Source organism: Triticum dicoccoides, chromosome 5A, assembly GCF_002162155.2.
Source record: "Triticum dicoccoides isolate Atlit2015 ecotype Zavitan chromosome 5A, WEW_v2.0, whole genome shotgun sequence".
Lineage (NCBI taxonomy): Eukaryota > Viridiplantae > Streptophyta > Magnoliopsida > Poales > Poaceae > Triticum > Triticum dicoccoides.
This window is the reverse complement of record NC_041388.1, coordinates 535,781,656-535,801,330: the sequence shown is the minus strand read 5'-3', so window position 1 is coordinate 535,801,330 and position 19,675 is coordinate 535,781,656. Positions and strand designations below refer to the sequence as shown.

General features: G+C 44.0%; 1 protein-coding gene across 1 annotated transcript; it reads right to left on the bottom strand.

The window, feature by feature from the left end:
* Nucleotides 1-3,952: 3,952 nt before the first annotated feature.
* LOC119302592 (xylanase inhibitor protein 1-like) lies at nucleotides 3,953-5,388 on the bottom strand. Its single transcript, XM_037579628.1, has one exon. The coding sequence runs from the start codon at nucleotides 5,062-5,064 to the stop codon at nucleotides 4,162-4,164; it is 903 nt and encodes a 300-aa protein (XP_037435525.1). The 5' UTR covers nucleotides 5,065-5,388; the 3' UTR covers nucleotides 3,953-4,161.
* Between the last annotated feature and the right edge of the window lie 14,287 nt (nucleotides 5,389-19,675).

The following is a 19,675-nucleotide window of genomic DNA, read 5'->3' as shown; positions in this document are numbered from 1 at the left end:
ACTGCCACCAGGAAAAACACGACATACTACAACCTTGTTATAGAAAAGAGGGAGTACCGTGGAAAACACGACGTGCCAGACGGCGGGGCAAAGTGCATGTTCACTCCAAGCTAGCTGCTGGTAAGGGCATCTCCAACGGCACCTTCCATAATGTTCGCGGACAAGGGGATCAATCTGCGCGGATACGAGAGACGACCATCCGACGCTGGCAACATACATTCGAACAACAATTCAAATTAACTAAATAAAATTTGTTCAAGCACGGCCGGATTTCATTACATTTCGGACATATACTTCACCTAAAAGCGGTGCGGGTCCGGCTGTGGAGGTATAATTAATTTATCTAATGTATGATCGCCGGCGCCCGTTTTCCATGTCCGGCTGTGAGCCCCAAGAACTGATGCTTTGCCTTCTCCAGTTCCGCCTTGGCGCTCTCGAGCTCCGCCACCAGAGCCCCAAGAAGTGAAGTTGTTCGCCTCCACGTCGCCGTCAAGCGGCTAATCGGTCGACGATGTTCAGCCCACCAAGCTTGGCTTCAACGGGAAGGGAGGAGCGGTGGCCTCTTTGGGACCCAAGCAGCAGCGACCTACCATGCTCTACTCTTCCTCGTTGTCGGCGGCGCCCACGGACGTGTCAACTTCGTGGTCGTGGCGGCATGGCATGTCCTCGGCGGAGCCGATGATGTCCTCCGCCTCATCGTCGGTCTTGCCCACACTTCGTCCGCCGCCTCGTCGAACTCCTTGTAGGCGGCCTCCAGTTCCGCCGGCGCTCGGTACCGCCAACGTGTGAGGCGGATCTCGTGGGCGGAGCGGTACGACTCGAGCAGCGCCGCCTGCTGCGCCAAGTCCATGTCCGCTGCGATCTCTCTGCCGGCATTGAGCCGCACCTCCGCCTGCTGGTGCTCCTAGAGGAGCAGGTGCTTGTAGCGGCGGTGGCCGGTGCCTCCCGGAACTGCTCCTCCTACTCTTCCTGCACCATGTCCATATAATGGGAACGAGCCTCGTCGATGGTCAGGGTGAAATGCACCGGCGAGGAGGGTGACGCCGGCTTGTCCTCCATTTGGGCGCCGTCGGCCTCCGGCTGCCTACCGGACTACCCGCCGGTAGCATAGCGGCCATCTCCTTCTTCTGCTCTGGCGACAGTCTATCCGAGAGGGCTTTGGCACGCAAGGAGGCCATGGTTCGGAAGAGGAGAAAGGGGCCGAAGGAGTACGAATGTGGCTATGGCCGGGGCTGCGGTTTATATAGCGGGTGAGGCAGCAATGGTGGGCAGCAGAGGGACGGACGGGTGGCGCCCGAGTAGCCGCCTCGGCAAACGCGTGTCATTAATGCGGGCGGGAGATGGACGGCCGGCCGGCCGGCGTGTTGTTTGAATGCGGAGCGATCACAGGAAACGGTGCGCGTCGCTCTCGTTACCTGCGTGCCGCTTCAATGTCGGCATCAGCGAGAGGGCGCATCTGCTCTGACCGGACATGATTGCGGCGCTGATACTTTGGAGCAGCGCTGACCGTTTCGGGCGGGAAGCATGCAAGGAGAGGGTTTCGGTGGACCAGGGCGCGGGCGTGGCAGCGATCTGGACCCCGGCAAATCCCTACGTTTGTCTTCAGTTTGTGAGAGAAAGTGCACCCGGACTGCCCTGTAGACCGATATAACCCGCGTTGGATAGCACAACATGCATGGATTCGTGTGCGGGTGTTTTGAGGATGGGCGTTGGAGACGCTCTAACATTCATTTCAGAACACATATTTGTAAGAACAACTCCAATAGCCACGCTATATAAACGCTGCGCTGGAAAATTAGGGTTTTTTGCTCGCGTGCAACCGCTCCGGGAGCTCCAGCGGAGGCGCAAAAACTACGTGCGCAGCATAAATAGTTCAGCGCGCGAGCGGAAACGGCATCGCCTGCCTTTTATTTGTTGCGCCCACTCCCGCGCGCTGCACACTCGAGCGCCCCCCCCCAATCCAGGCGCCGCCCGCACCACCCCATTTGTTCCAGCGACCATTCTGGCGCTTCTCGGCCTATCCCTGCGCTGTCGCTGCTTCCTCCGTCTCCCTCTAGTCGCCGCCACCCCTCACGCGCGCCATTCCTCTGACGAACAGCGCCAGGCCGCCCACTGCCGCTCGGCGCCCACAAGGTGTTCGACAAAACACTTGCAAGGTATGTATTGCTTCAACTTCACTTTTTTACATGAATTTGGTGCATGTTGTTTGTAGTTTTTATAGACCAGTTTAAATTCAACATTGTAGATGAGTTTGTCATATGATTCTTTCGAAGAAGAATTTGATATCGAAGAGGAGGAGGATCTTGCAATGATCCTAACTATGCATATCAATAAAAAATCGAAGCACGGTGGTTCGGTTATGGTTCGGAAAAAAATTTAGAGGGATAAGATCGATGCCGACAACAGATTGATGAGACACTATTTTGTGGATAATCTCGTGTACCCTGAGTCGTACTTCCGGCGCCGGTTTAGGATGAGCACCGAGTTATTCAGGCGCATTGCGGAGAAACTTGCGAGCCATGATCGGTTTTTTCAGCAAAGGCGGAATGCCGCCGGAGAGCTCGAGCATATCACCTTTCAGAAGGTGACAGCCGCTTTGCGTATGTTGGCGTACGGTATTCCGGCCGATCTACTTGATGACCACTTGGCCATGGGTGAGAGTCAAGCCATCATGTGTGTCAAGCGGTTCGCAGTCGGAATTATGCAAGTGTTTGGCCAGGAGTATTTAAAATCTCCCAATGCTGAAGACGCTGCAATGCTTTTGGAGATGAACAAAGCTCAGCGTTTCCAGGTATGCTTGGCTCAATAGATTGCATGCATTGAAGTTGAAAGAACTGTCCTAGGACATGGCATGGAAATTCCACGGCCAAAGAAAGGGTTCCACTATAATCCTTGAAGCGGTGGCCAATCAAGAGACTTGGATTTGGTATAATCCTTGAAGCGGTGGCCAATCAAGAGACTTGGATTTGGTATGCTTTTTTTGGAATGCCTGGATCTTTGATTGACATCAATATTGTTAATCGATCACCACTCATGAATAGGATTGCAAATGGTGAACTGCCACCGGTGCAGTATATAGCAAATGGTCATACATACAACTATGGCTACTATCTTACGGATGGCATCTACTCAAAGTGACAAACATTTGTGAAGCTGTTGAAAAAACCGGATGGTAAGAAAAATCTAGATTTCCACAATGGTCAGGCGGCGGCTAGGAAAGATGTGGAGAGAGCTTTTGGGATTTTGCAAGCCCAATTTGTCATTGTGAGAGAGCCGGCTAGATTTGGGATCAAAAGATGCTTTGGTGGATCATGCACGCTTGTGTGATTATGCACGACATGATCATCGAGAATGAGCGTGGCCAAGATTTAGACTACTTTCGATATGAGCTCTTGGGACATCCCGTGCGAGTGCGGCGAAGGGCTGCGAGGGTGGCTCGTTTTGTTGCCTCCTATCATGTCATTCGACGTGCCGAAACACATGATGATCTTCAGAAGGATTTCATCCAGAAGTGGTAGGCATGGAATGGCCGACAAAGAGCATCATGATTTGTATGTTTGACGTTATATTGTTGAACTATTTGTTGTATTGCAAGATAAACTATTTGTTTGAGTTGTAATAATAAAATTGAACTATTTATTGTTGATTTATTTTGTTTGTGTTTGATCTTTTTGGTTGTGTTTGGAGTGTATATATTGTTTATGCTGAAAGCGTGTTTTTTTTTTTGCGGCGGCTATTGGAGCGGCTCGCGTGTCCTATAATTTGCCTTGGCCACTCGAGCAAGTGCTCTTCGCCGCGCAAAAGCTCATCATTCCAACGATGTAAACGCATTTTTAGCGCGCCGCGAGGCTGTTGAAGATACTCTAAGGGTTGATTATTGATTGCACGCACCTGTGGTTGGGGCATACATTTCAAAACGTAATCAAGCAGTAATCTGATGATAATTGTGACATCCACAGGGAACAGCATGATTGAACCAAACCTCTAAAATGAACTGTTTATCCATGTACTGAACTGTCGTCCCTTTATTCTTGCAAGCACACGAGAGTGACGATTAACAGCAGATTACTTTCGATTTACACATGCGCAAGCACATTAAGGAGCTAGAGGCGTTTGCCAAGGGAGGAGCATGCAAGGCGATGCATGGAGGATGGCCGGAGCTCAGGCCCAGTTCTTGATGTAGCTGCTGTAGTGGTCCTGGACGTTCACCACGTCGTAGTACCGGTCCCAGAGCATGACGCCGCCGTAGTTGGCCGCCTTCTGCACGATCGGCATGGTGATCTCCCAGAGCGCCTTGGGGTGCAGGTAGCAGCTGGCCTTCTCCGACGCCGTGAGGCCGAGGTGGATCTCGCTGCCCGGGTACGCCGCCGTCCACCTGCCCCACGCGTCCTCGATGAACGCCGTGCAGTCCGGGTAGTCGTAGAACCTGACGTGGATGCGCTCGAAGACCCCCGTCGAGAGCGCCGGCGCCGCGAGCCGGTCCGGGAACGCGTAGCGCGGCGTCGCCGTCAGCCGCGGCGCCTTCCCCCCGCGGGCCTTGCGCCTGGCCAGCTCCCTCGCCAGCGCGTCGTAGTGCTCCGCCGGCCCGCCGCGCTCCAGGAAGAGGTCGACGCCGTCGAGACTCGCGCGGCCGAACGGGCGGCGCACGCCCCTGCGCCTGCCGCCGAGGTAGGAGAACCAGAGGTGGTCGGCGAGGTCGAGCGCGGACCGGTTGGTCGGGAGCGCGTAGTCGCCGCCGTAGCCGCCGATGGAGAGGGAGACGGTGATGCCCATGGACTGGCAGTGCCTGATGTCGCCCCCGATGCCGGCGAGCGGGTGGCCGGAGAGGTCGAGGCGGTACTTGCCGTGGCCGTAGACGTTGAGGAAGGACATGATGACCGCGGTGTAGAGGCCGGCGTCGCAGGCTTCCCTGAGAGAGCCCTCGTCCTTGTTCCGGCCCCAAAAGACGGTGAGCTGGCCGGTCTTGCCCGTGGCGGCGGCCGGAGCGGGGAGGAGGCCGTGAACGGAGAGAACCGCGGCGATGACCAGGAGGGAGGAGGCCGGACTCCGGCGTGCCAGCGCCATTTCTGATTACTACCTACTCTGAAGATCGAATTAGCTAGCTCGCTAGAATGTGCTTTATATATATAGAAGATGGATTATTGATCACGGCGCGAGTCGAGATGTGGGAGTGCAGCTAGGTGGCTTTCGATATCTCCCCGTGTGTTGCGGCCATAGGTGGCTAAGTTAGCTGGGCTCACTTAGCTGGCTTGCCGGCGTTCATGGGGAAATCGTTCCACATATGGGAAGCGCACTCAGCTTGATCGCGCTAGGAGTAGTAGGATAACAAATAACATGACTAAGCGGAGCTGAAAAGCACATCGAGGAGGTTACGAGATGAGAAATGGAGCACCGCCGCGGCAATCCGGAATAAATGCATGTCGACGAGTGAGACCGACGAGACGACGAGAACAAGCCAACAATGCAACGTGGTGAAGGTCCACGCATCAATGCCGTTCTTTTCCCACTCACCCAAAGAACACTTGAGCATGTATTGCTTTTCTGCGTTTTGCTTTACTGTCCAAAAGATGAACTGAGCAGATTTGCCTTGCTCGTCAACTAAATTTATCATTCTCAACGAATATAATTTGCCATGAAAATGTTCGGTTTGCCGTGCCTAAAAATCAGACATTCGCTGAATATTCGCGTCCAAGATCAATTGCCTGACATTTTTATTTGCTCCGGTTAGTTTTTCCCAAAACATTTGGAAGCAAGGGCACCATATGTGGGTAGTTATAAAAAAAATCAGTTAAGGTCATTATTTTGCGACTAATCATTTAAGGCTAATTAAGTGCGATTTGCTATCAACTGCTTCCTAATTTGACTTTTCATATTTTTAAGAAATTAATGTTGGATGTTAAGGAAACTATAAAACTCTATAATAGCTTTCTCAACATATACTATTTTTCCTCTTTATTAAGCACATTTGCAACCAATAATATCCAACTTTGCTACCAACGAAATAAAAACTTAAGAAGCTATCTAGCGATCGTTCACCAAGAGGCCAACTCCAGTGAACGCCTCCCTCGCCATTGTACGTATCTTGACGGATGCCCGATGCCACGTAAGTCGGTTGGAGCCGTTCGACGTTTCATGTTTTCCTAGCGAAGTTTCTTTTTTTTTGGCATAGGTCAGCTGGAGCCATTATAGTTTCACGCTTTCCTCGTATATGTTCTTTTTATTTCTCCAAAAAATGCAGACCAAGGTGCACGCCGAGGGCACTTACCACTCGACCACAGAGGGGGGGCGCTATGGAGATTTGCGTTAAACTCATATATGTACTATAACCCTAACTTTTGTCGTTCGACTTATTCAACTAGAAAAATCCCGAAAATCCAGAACGTTTTAACATTTTTTGAAGATTTTTTTCTATTTTTAGAGAGGTCTTTTTATAAACTTTCCCATTTTTAATTATAGGTAGCATGGACATTTCTTCTATTAATCTTTAAACCATGACAATTTTGTCTTCCAAAACATGGAAATTTTTAGGTCTATTTTATGATGCCCGATGGCAAGCTTTTGGAATTTTATCAAGTATTAATGGAAATTTTGGATTTTTTTTACTTTCTCACATGGCAATTTTTATTATTAAGAGTATGGCGCTTTAATAATTAAAAACATGGCATTTTTATTATTAAGAGGATGGTAGTTTTATTACACATGGCATTTTTTATTACTATTAACATGACATTATTATTATTATTAAGAATGATGGTTTCATTATTAAGAGCATGTCAGTTATTATTATTACAATATTATTATTATTATTGTTAACATGTCACTTTTATTGGAGGATGGTTACTTTATTATTAAAAATATAATAGTATTATTATTTCATAGCATGGCACTTTTATTATTTTCTCATTGCATTTGTATTATTATGAGGGTGGTAATTTTATTATTAATAATTTAGCCTTTTGTAATTGGCACAAAAAAATATTTACAACATGGCATTTTTTCTTTTTTATGGCAAAATAAAGAAAAAAATGTTCTTTAAAACATGACATTTTTTGCATAGTGAAGCATCACCATGAAAATTCATAATTTTATTTATTTTAAATCACACAACATGTTCTTTCAATCATACCATTTGTAAATTTATAAATTAGAGAAATGTCAGGTTTTATAAAGTGGCGTGTGAACTTTCATATTTTTTAGATCATGGTCATGATAAATTAATCATTTCTCTAATTTTAGAAGATTATTTATTTATTCATTGTTCATGGTGTTTTTAATAAAGAAAATAGTTAACTGGACCTATGGGACTATTGGGGGTTCGCCATGGCCTTCCCTTGGCGAACGATCAAGGGGTTTTTATTAAAAGAAAATAGTTAACTGGGCCTATGGGCCTATCGGGGGTTCGCCATGGCCTTCCCTTGGCGAATGATGAAGGGTGTTCGTTGGTCGACCACCCCTGGCGAACAAATCAGTGGATGGGAGCTCCTCCCTGGCGATCGGTAGTCAGATATTAGTGTCCATAAAAATGGACCCGAATAACTGGGGAACGTTCCTAAGGAAAGGGGGTCCTAGCAAACCCATCGTTCGAGTGAACGAAAATGTTTGCTAGGGGAAACCCACCCAGCGAACCATCCCCCCTCCATGCACGTCTGTAAGCCTCTAAGTTGGGCCAAATAAATCCCATTTTGCTGTTACTTATTGCCCAAACTTAAAAACTGCTATGCGCCTCATTTTAAAAAGCTATAACAACAGCAAAAATGCCTTGATGTACATAAATCAAAACGCCAATCATGTTCAAAAAATGATCATATTGTTGTATATCCGAAAAAAATCAACTTACAGAAAAAAAGAAAAAAGAAATTGACATGCTGATTTTTTTAAAAGAACCTCAACATTGCCATCCCACTGCCCATTATTGGAAAAAATGACAAAAACATTAAAAAATTTCCATGTGTCCATCAATAATAAAAGTGTCATCCTGTTAATAAAAAATGTCATGTACTTTATAATAAAAATGCTATGCCATCGAAAAAAATCTACTCTCAATAATAAAAATAACATCCTCCTAATAAAAAATATGTCATCCTCTTAAAAATCATGTAACTAAAAAAATTTTCATGCTGTCAAAATGTCATGTCATTAATAATAAAAATAAAAAATTCATTGATTTGCTCATAAAAAGTAAATTTACAAAAATGGGATAAGTACAGTAAAATTACCATGATATTAAAATTGAGGTTTTTTTTGCAATTTTGGTATATTTGTGGAGCTACAGTAGATAAGTTTTCGACATGTTCAAAAAAATTGTTGTGGTATCTCCAAAAATAAAGAATGCCTTGATAAAAGAGAATTTGACATGTTATTTATTGTAAAATTGCCATGATGCACACCGAAACCATCCATGAGAATAGACAACTGACATTAATGGCAAAATGTGTGTGACTTCAACATGATGGCAAAAAATAGTTTTAAAAAGTAGGTTTTGCTTTTGAGAAGGCATAAAAATGCATGTCGATAAAAATGTAACAGCAGTATATATAAATTTTTTACCAAGATGTGTTAAAAAATTCCATGCTAAGTTCAATATATTTGTCATGTTCCAAATAATAAAATTGCCATGGTGTTAATAAAAGAATTCATGCTATGTACAATAAAACTACCATGGTCTAGTTAATAAAAGTGTCATGATCTACCAAATTAAATGCCATGGTCTAAAAAGTAAAAATGTCATGCTCTAAAAAGAAAAAATGCCATGCTACCTACAATGAAAGTTTACAAATGGCAACATTAGAAAAGTTTTGTTAAAGAAGAGCAACAATTTGCCATGTTCAAATATTATAAGCCATGACAATTATATGAATTTGCCATGTTAATAAATTATTTTCACATGTTGGAATTAAGAAAAACTCTAGGGAATTTCCATGTTAAAACATTATTTGTCTTTAGGAGTTTTCCATCTAGGGAATTGCCATGTTAAAACATTATTCTCCTTTAGGAATTTCCCATGTGTACATTGTTTGCATATGTAACTTACCATATACCTAGTACAAAGATTTGTCCTGGCAAAAAAAAATTGCTTCCAGATCCTATGAGTTGATACTATCACAAAACAAAAAAATAATTGCTCATCAATCATTTGAACAATAACTTACTGATGCGTGATACATTTGCCATGCCACTTCACAAAAAAAGCCATAGGACCAAATACAATTTGCTCTGAAGAAAGGCCATTTTCACTAAACAAAAACGAACATCTTTTTGAATTTTCCATATGGTTTTATTTTGCCATGTTTCGATTTTTCCATAAGATATTTTTCAGAAATTAGCCATGTCATGTGACCAATACAATTTTCTGTAAAATAACCGTGTTTGAGTAAACAAAAACTGCCATGTTTGACTAAACAAAAGCTGTCATGTTTTGAATTTCCCATATGATTTTTCAGCCATGTTTTTTACTTACCCATATGATTTTTTAGAGATTTGCCAAGCCACGTCACACAAAAGTTCCATGTTTTTAGAACAAATTCATGTTAATCTTACGGTGGATCATTTCTACCTTTTTTTCCATGGTTGTAGCCCTGGAAGCACTAGCTAGACCAACACAAAATCAACGATACCGACAACGACATAGCAATAAATACTACATGGCCCACTAGATGCGCCAACAAATCGGCATGCATAAATTTGAACATAAAAAACTAATTCTTCACATGATCAACATCACCGCTATAGATACAATAGATAAACCATAATCATGTAGGGTAGATCACATGGCTATTGTATTGAACATCTAAACACATCAAGATGGGTATATTACAACTTTGGCTACAGTCGTGAACCATAGTCTAGGGATGTGATACGTCTCTAACGTATCTATAATTTTTTATTGTTCCATACTATTATATTATCTGTTTTGAATGTTTTATATGCATTAATATGCCATTTTATATGATTTTTGGGACTAACGTATTAACCTAGAGCCCAGTGTCAGTTCCTGTTTTTCCCTTGTTTTAGAGTTTCGCTGAAAAGGAATACCAAATGGAGTCTAAACGAAATGAAACTGCCGCGATGATTTTTCTTGGACCAGAAGACATCCAGAGGGCTTGGAGTGCACGTCAGGAAAGCCACGAGGTGGCCACAAGGTCGGGAGGCGCGCCCAGGGGAGTAGGGCGTGCCCCCACCCTCGTGGGCCCCTCGTGACTCCATCGTCCTATTTCTTCCGCCTATATATTCTCAAATATCCCAAAAACTTCCAGGAGAGCCACGAAACCATTTTTCCACCGCCGCAACCTTCTGTACCCGTGAAATCCCATCTAGGGGCCTTTTTCGGCATTTTGCCAGAGTGGGATTCGATCACGGAGGGCTTCTACATCAATACCATTGCCTCTCTGACGAAGCATGAGTAGTTTACCACAGACCTATGGGTCCATAGCTAGTAGCTAGATGGATTTTTCTCTCTTTTTGATTCTCAATACAAAGTTCTCCTTGATGTTCTTAGAGATCTATTCGATGTAATACTTTTTTGCGGTGTGTTTGCCGAGATCCAATGAATTATGGATTTATGATCAGCTTATCTATGATTATTATTTGAATCTCCTCTGAATTCTTATATGCATGATTCGATATCTTTGCAAGTCTCTTCGAACTATCGATTTGGTCTGGCCAACTAGATTGGTTTTTATTGCAATGGGAAAAGTGCTTAGCTTTCGATTCAATCTTGCGGTGCTCGATCCTAGTGACAAAAAGGGAGCCGACACGTATTCAGGCCCGACCCTGATGGGGGGCGGGGGGCGGCCGCCCTGGGCGCCCAAAGTCCAGGGGGCCCTCCCTAGCCTATGGGCTTGCGCTAAGAAATCTATGGGCTGTGGCCACGCGTGGACGATGGATGATGTCTTCCTATTCCTTTTTCTTTTGCGAGAATTGATTCCTTCCTATTCCATCATGTAGCGATCCGTAAATCCTGCGCCATATACCATACACAAGACACGAGTATGCCGCCGTCATGTTTGCTATAATAAACCTGCCATTCTGCTCGTTTCCTCCTAATCCCGATCGCGAGAATGTCTAGCCAGTATTCAGTATGCGACCTTCAGGCGATCGACAAGCACACGCACATCATCACCGATCCGTCGAGCTCTAAATCCATACGCGAACGAGTACACATCCCTGAACCCTCGATCACCGACGCCGGCCAATCGAAGGTATATTATATTGTCGTTCTCTAATCCCTACTCCACATACGTACGTTACTAGCATATACATGATGCATAGCTGTGGCACGGTTCAACCATTGATGCCATTGATTAATTAATTAATTATCTTCGCCATGGTGAAAAATAAAAAAAATGTGTTTGACTTGTAACTGATGCTTCAATGAACCCAAATGCTGAGTTGGTGATAGTTGCCATGGAGGAAGAGGAAAATATTAAAAGAAATATTGGATCTGAACAAGAGAAAACTGTTGCTACTATTGATGAACATCTAGCTTAGCCTTTTTCTAAATTAAACATTGTAAAATTCACTTTGTTAGTTGGTGTAATGCTATGGAGATTTTCGAGCATCTCAGTGAATTAGTTGTTATACTAATGTCTCTATTGTTTACCTTATTTACAATGCCCATCTATCTGACTGTCCAATCGGCTGAAAGAAGCTTTTGAAAGTTAAAATTATTGAGGAAGGTGAACAATGACTCATTATAGAATTCAAATGGTTTGGCAACAATATGCATCAAGAAGTTATTGGAAGAGATTGACATGGACCCCGTCATAAGTGACTTTACATCGAAAAATAATAGAATTGTTTAAGGTAATATGCATAATTATTTCATATGCATACTATTTTTTCGATGCATTTAAATGTTTATAGGTAATTTTTATATATAAGTATATTCATTACTATTATTTGTTGTTTATACAAAGGGCCCCGAGATTTAGATTCGCCCTGGGCCCCCAAAATCTCAGGACCGACCCTGCACGTATTGTATTGTTGCCACCGAGAATAAAAAGATGGGGTTTTCATCATATTTCTTGAGTTAATTCCTCTACATCATGTCATCTTTCTTAATGCTTTACTCCGTTCTTTATGAACTTAATACTCGAGATGCATGCTGGATAGCGGTCGATGTGTGGAGTAATAGTAGTAAATGCAGAATCGTTTCGGTCTACTTGACACTGACGTGATGCCTATATTCATGATCATTGCCTTAGATATCATCATAACTTTGCGCTTTTTTATCAATTGCTCGACAGTAATTTGTTCACCCACTGTAATATTTTCTATCTTGAGAGAAGCTTCTAGTGAAACCTATGGCCCCTGGGTCTATTTTCCATCATATAATCTTCTACTTTCCATCATATAAGTTTCCGATCTACAATTTTAGTTTCCTATTTACCTTCTTTGCAATCTTTTACTTTCCGTCCATAAACCAAAAATATTACTTTACCATTTATTCATCTATATCAGATCTCACTTTGCAAATAACCATGAATGGATTGACAACCCCTTTATCGCGTCGGGTGCAAGTTAGTGTTTGTTTGTGCAGGTATTCGGTGGCTTGTGCGTTGTCTCCTACTGGATTGATATCTTGGTTCTCAAAACTGAGGGAAATACTTACTCTACTTTGCTGCATCACCCTTTCCTCTTCAAGGAAAAAACCAACACAAGCTCAAGAGGTAGCAGGAAGAATTTCTGGCGCCGTTGCCGGGGAGATCTACGCCAAGCCGAGACATACCAAGTACCCATCATAAACTATCATCCCTCGCATTACATTATTTTCCATTTACCTCTCGTTTTCCTCTCCCCCACTTCTAAAACGATTTTCAAAAAGATTTGCCTTTTCTTTGCCCCTTTTCCGTTCGTCTTCTTCATTTTCTCTTTGTTCGCTTGTGCGTTAGATCTTTTATCTTGTCGTCATGGCCAGTCCTCCCATCCTTGTTAGAACTACCGATAATGAGGTCCTCAACTTTAAACAAAGGGAAGGAGAGAATTTAAAAGATGCTTGGTATAGAATTTGCAATGCTCAAAACATATCTACTCGAAAGCAATCTACTTCTGTTCTTCTTCGCAATTTTTACGTAGGTGTTACTCCTTGGATTAAATATGTTCTAGATACCATTACTGGGGGAAATTTCTTGGGGAGCCATACTTTCGATTCCTACAATGCCATGATAGATTTGCTAGGCCCACCACCTCTTTTGGTCAATGGAACTGTTTTAACCTTGGAACATGTAATGCAAAGATTGGATATTACTGAAAATAAAATTGCTACCATAGAGTTGATTGAAAAATTGGATAAAAGGATTCATATCAGATTACTCAATATGGATCTAAGGTAGGAGTTACTCTAAAGAACCTTAGGGAAAAGGAACCCATAGTTAATGAAAAGATAGATCAAAATTCTACTAGAATTGGCAAACTAGAAGATATTATTACCAACTTGGGTTCCGCTTTTTCCTCTGTTAAAACTACTCCAAATCTTCCTCCCACTAAGATTGCCAAGTTTACTTACGTTCCTAAGAATAAGGGTGAATCTTCTAGTAAGGAAAATGAAGATCTCAAAACAATAAGTGTTCATCCCAATTTTTTCGATATTATTAAGGAACCAATTGCTACAAGTGAATTTCTTGATTTCTTGCCTAGGAGTTTGATCATTAACAAAATTAAAGAACCTCCTAAGGGTTATAGGTATGAGATTGAAGAATTGCATATCGAAGATGAGAATACTTAGATCTATTCATGTTTTATGCCTAGCTAAGGGCGTTAAACAATAGCGCTTGTTGGGAGGCAACCCAACTTTATTTTTATCTTTGCTTTTTAGGTTCTGTTTTGCATTAAATAATTCATCTAGCATCTGGTTAGATGTTTTTTTTGTGTTTTAATTAGTGTTTGTGCCAAGTAAGACCTTTCGGGTAGCTTATGGTGATAGTTGATTTGATCTTGCTGAAAAACAGAAACTTTTGCGCTCATGAAAACAATTCTCGTTTTTAACAGGAGAGAGATAAAATATTGATTCCTTTTGCATAAGATTAATAAACAAATTTCTTAGGTCGTACTAATTTTTCATACTTTTTGGAGTTACAAAAGTATTCTAAATATCCAGATTACTACAAACTGTTCTGTTTTTGACAAATTCTGTTTTTCACGTGTTGTTTGCTTATTTTGATGCATCTATGGCTAGTATCGAGGGGGGGGGGTATGAACCATGTAAAAGTTGGAATACAGTAGATAAATATAAATAAAGAATGAGTTCACAACAGTACCAAAAATGGTGATTTATTTTCTTATACTAACGGAGCTTACTAGATTTTCTGTTGAGTTTTGTGTTGTGAAGTTTTCAAGTTTTGGGTAAGGATTTGATGGACTATGAAATAAGAAGTGGCAAGAGCCTAAGCTTGGGGGTGCCCAAGGCACCCCAAGGTAATATTCAAGGACAACCAAGAGCCTAAGCTTGGGGATGCCCCGGAAGGCATCTCCTCTTTCGTCTTCGTCTATCGGTAACTTTACTTGAGGCTATATTTTTATTCACCACATGATATGTGTTTTGCTTGGAGCGTCTTGTATGCTTTGAGTCTTTTATTTTTAGTTTGTCACAATCATCCTTGTTGTACTCACCTTTTGAGAGAGACAAGCATGAGTCGTGATTTATTAGAATACTCTATGTGCTTCACTTATATCTTTTGAGCTAGGCAAATATGCTCTGGTGCTTCACTTATATCTTTTTAGAGCACGAGGTGGTTTTATTTTATAGAAATTGATGAACTCTCGCACTTCACTTATATTATTTTGAAAGTTTTTAAAACAACATGGTAATTTGCTTTGGTTATAAATTTAGTCCTAATATGATAGGCATCCAAGAGGGATATAATAAAAACTTTCATATAAAGTGCATTGAATACTATGAGAAGTTTGATTCCTTATGATTGTTTTGAGATATGAAGATGGTGATATTAAAGTCATGCTAGTGAGTAGTTGTGAATTTGAGAAATACTTGTGCTAAAGTTGTGAGTCCTGTAGCATGCACGTATGATGAATCGTTATGTGATGAAGTCGGAGCATGATTTATTTTATTGATTGTCTTCCTTATGAGTGGCGGTCGGGGACGAGCGATGGTCTTTTTCTACCAATCTATCCCCCTAGGAGCATGCACGTAGTACTTTGTTTCGATGACAAATAGATTTTTGCAATAACTATGTGAGTTCTTTATGATTAATGTCAAGTCCATGGATTATACGCACTCTCACCTTTCCGCCATTGCTAGCCTCTCTAGTACCGCACAACTTTCGTCGGTACTGTAAGGACATATTTATCCCTAAGTGTTTTGGTGATTGATGACAACGCATTTACGGACTAATCGTGTGCCATGAGTATTCCAGACACTTCTTTGCTAGGCACAAGATGATTGGGTGCCCCTCTAAGACTGATGAAGACGGCGTCTTTTCTACGTTTCTTTTTGGTGGATTTGAGTCGTAGGAAAGCCGTACTATTAAGAGGGGGTCCGCGTTGGAAAGGTTTGGGTGGAATCATCACGTACACGTCTCCTTTTGTCCCCTCCCTCCTCCTTGGAGCTTCCTCCATTTTCCTGCCTCCTTTGACTGGCTGCTGTTGTGGTTGCGGTAGTACTGCTCCTGGATCAACGGTAGTACCGTAGGCACCCACGATAGTATCGCGCGGTAGCGCGGTAGTACCGCTGGTGCCCACGGTAGTACCGCTCCCCTGGAGCCGCACTACCGGTGCCCACCAGGCTAGTGCCGCCCCCTTTGCGGTAGTAGGAGCGGATGTAATTTTTTACATCCGCACCTGCCGCGGTAGTACCGCTTTCGCCGTGCGGTAGTACCACGCTATGCGGTTAGGCAGTAGTACCGCCCTCGGCAGTACTACTGTGTCGGGTTTTTGCTACTTCCGTTTATTTGCGGAAGTAGGCACGGAAGTTCCCCTTCCCCCTGGCTGGGACTTTTGCCTTGCGGTAGTACCGCATGGGGGGCGCGGTAGTACCGCGTGTGCGGAAGTACTGCCCCCAGCTTTGCGTCTATTTCTGTGCTGGGGTCGCGGCAGTACCGTGGGTCGGTATGGTAGTACCGCACTTCCGTGCGGTAGTACCGCTTGCTTGCAAGCAGTAGTACCGCGCGGCCTTGCGGTAGTACCGCTGGCCAGGCGTGGTAGTACCGCTGGCCGCGGGCTGGTTGGTGGGTAACGGTTGGATCTTTTCACACACTATATAAGCGGTCTCCTTCTTCCCCGTTGACTCACCTCTTCCACCATTAAAGCTCCATTATTGCTCCAAGCTCCATTTCCGCCCGATCTCACTCCCTAGCCAACCAAACTTGTTGATTTGCTCGGGAGTGGTTGAGAAGGCCCCGATCTACACTTCCACCAAGAGATATTTGATTCCCCCTACTAATCCCTTGCGGATCTTGTTACTCTTGGTTGTTTGAGCATCCTAGACGGTTGAGCTCACCGCGAAGCCATAGTCCATTGTGGTGAAGCTTCGTGGTGTCATTGGGAGCCTCCAATTGAGTTGTGGAGATTGCCCCAACCTCGTTTGTAAAGGTTCGGTCGCGCCTCCAAGGGCACCAATAGTGGAATCACGGCATCTCGCATTGTGTGAGGGCGTGAGGAGATTACGGTGGCCCTAGTGGCTTCTTGGGGAGCATTGTGCCTCCACACCGCTCCAACGGATACGTACTTCCTCTCAAAGGGAAGGAACTTCGGCAACACATCCTCGTCTCCACCGTCTCCACTCTTGGTTATCTCGTGCCTTTACTTGTGTAGCTTATTTGTTTCATATATCTTGCTTGCTTGTGTTCCTATTCGTGTTGCATCATATAGGTTGCTCATCTAGTTGCATATCTAGACAACCTACTTTGATGCAAAGTTTAAATTGCTAAAGAAAAGCTAAAAATTGTTAGTTGCCTATTCACCCCCCCTCTAGTCAACCATATCGATCCTTTCAATTGGTATCAGAGCCTCGTCTCTTTATTAAGGACTTTACCGTCCAAAGAGTATGGTTGATACCGTAGACGGTGTGGAGGAACACTCCGATGTGAATCCGATCTCACCTACGGGAGATGGGGAAACTTCGGTCTCTCATGAGGAGTTCAATGTGGCCTTGGAGACATTGAAAACCTCCATGACGACCGAAGTTGAAAGCATGTTTACTAAATTTCTTGAGGGGCTTAAACTATCCACCGCACCGTTGAAAGTGGGTGATCCCGCCAACAAGGTGATGGATGCTATCCCCGACAAGGGGGAAGCTAGTAGTGAAAAGACTCCTTCTTCTAGTGGTAAGAATGGCACCGGCATCTTTGCCCATGTGGAACCACCACTTGTTTATGGTGGACCGATTCCTTCCACTCACTTGAATCATGCCGGTCCTCCTCCTAAGATTGTGAAAAATGAGGACTTTGATTCTTGGGTTTACCGCTTTAAACGTCATTTAAATCATGTGAACACTAACCTTTGGAGAATCATTGAAGAAGGTTTTTATTCGCATGATCCAAGCAACTTCACTCCTCAAGAAGCCGCGGATAATCAATTCAATGAGAATGCTCTCTTCATCATTCAAGATGCAATTCCACCCGAAGACCTACCTCATCTTCGTCCCTTTGCCTTGGCCAAAGATGCATGGCGTTGTGTTGTCTCTCTCTACCGGGGAAGCGCAAGCATTCAACGCTCCAATTATGAAGTGGTACAAGATGAGGCCGATGAGTTTGCAATGAAACAAGATGAAGAACCTCGTGAGCTTTATCGGAGAGTAAACAAACTCGCGGTCTCACTACGAGATCACGGGAGCAAGGACACGGATGACAATTGGATCAAGCGCAAATTCCTCAAGGCAATGATGCCCTATCACAAGGCCATGTCCTCCATCATTCGTCAAAGACCGGACTTCCACACTTTGACCTCAAGCGAAGTGTTGGATGAGTTTGTGGCCATGAACATTTTGGACAAGACCGCCGACAATGCGGTGCTCCGTTCTCAACGGGCAAAGAAGCCTAACCTAGCATTGAAGGCCAAGCTCACCGTGGAAGAAGAAGAAGAGGAAGAATAGGAGAGCAACCCCGAAGATATGAAGTATGCATATCATGAACACATGGCACTTGCTTCAAGGCAATTTTGGAGCAAGAAAAACTCGAGGCCAAACTTTAGCAAAAGCAACTCGAGTGACACAAGGGGCAAGCAACGTGTAAGGACTTGCTACAATTGTGGCAACATGAGTCATTTCGTTGCGGAATGCCCGTATGAGAAGAGGGAAGACAATGGTGGCAAGCTCATCCGAAAGGACAAGGCCAAGTCGTTCCCCAACAAGAACAACTTCACCAAGAAGACTCCTCCCAAGGCTTTGGTTGTGCAAGAAGAGTACAATGAGGATGATGACGATGATGAAGATGGTGAGTCGGTTGCCATGGCCTCCGTTGCCATTGCAACAACGCCACGGGTGTCTCTCTTCGACTCACCCAATGAGAGCATCACCGCCAAGTGCCTCATGGCTAAAGCCACCAACAAGGTAACCTCCAACATCAAAACTACCATCATTAATCATCCTTCCCCCACAGATAGCATTAATGAACTTGAGGGAGCTAATGTGGAGGCTAACGAGTTTGAGGCATTTATGGGCAAACTCAAGGGAAAATCCAAGAAGCACTTTGTTGCTCTCTTGGAACAACTTGGTGAAGCCAATGACATGATCGAGGCTCACGAAGACACCATCTCTAAGATGGAAGGGCATAGTCGTGACTATGCCGATGAGATTTTGGATCTTTCCAATGCTCTTGAGGAAGAGCGTGGTCTTCGTTTGGCTCTTGAGGAGTCACACAACGTTGATCATGCTAAGTTAAAGAAAGATTATGATCATGTCCTCATTGTTTCTCGTGTGCTAAATTCCGAGAAGGCCAAACTCGGGGTTGATCTTGCTAGACTCAAAGAGGAGTTTGATATACTTGACAAGGCCCACAAGGCCTTGAAGGGTATTCACGCTAGTCTCAAGGAGTCTCATGATCAACTCCAAGTGAAGCTAACTATGGAGAAAGCAACTTTTCCTCATATGGTTTTAATTGATAATGCAAATGCTACTAACCCGTGTTGTGAGCATATACATCTTGTTGAGGAAAATGCGAAGTTGAAGGAGCAACTTGAGAGAGGTCTTGCGACTTGCATACAAGGCAAGAAGAACCTCAACGATCTCTTGATCAACCAAAAGGGAGGTGTGGCCAAGGAAGGGGTTGGGTACGTGCCCGACTCCAAGAACAAGAAGAAGAATGACAAGACCAAACGACCTCCTCCCCTCATGCAAACCTTTGTGAGGGAGGGAGAGAGTGCCCCCGAGGAGAAGAAGAAGAACAATGTCAAGAAGGGCAATGCCACCCCTCTCAACAAAGCCGGCAATTTTAACCCTTCTTATGTGTTATGTCGTGCTAGTGATGGGCATGTTTATGCCAAATTTGTTGGTTCTCTTCATGAATACATTGAATGGTCTATCTGGGTTCCAAAAACCCTTGTTACTAACATCAAAGGGCCCATTACAAAATGGGTACCTAAAACCAAGCATTGATCTCTTGTAGGTGTTTGCTTACGGTGGGGGATCATGGTTGCTCGATAGCAGAGCTACAAATCATATGACCGAAAGCAATGACTTGGTGGTGGACGTGCACAAGGTTCCATCTATGCCCACCAATGTCGAGTG

Bases quoted from the DNA above. Each gene is read 5' to 3' on its own strand.
- LOC119302592 (XM_037579628.1), bottom strand. From the start codon at position 5,064: ATGGCGCTGGCACGCCGGAGTCCGGCCTCCTCCCTCCTGGTCATCGCC.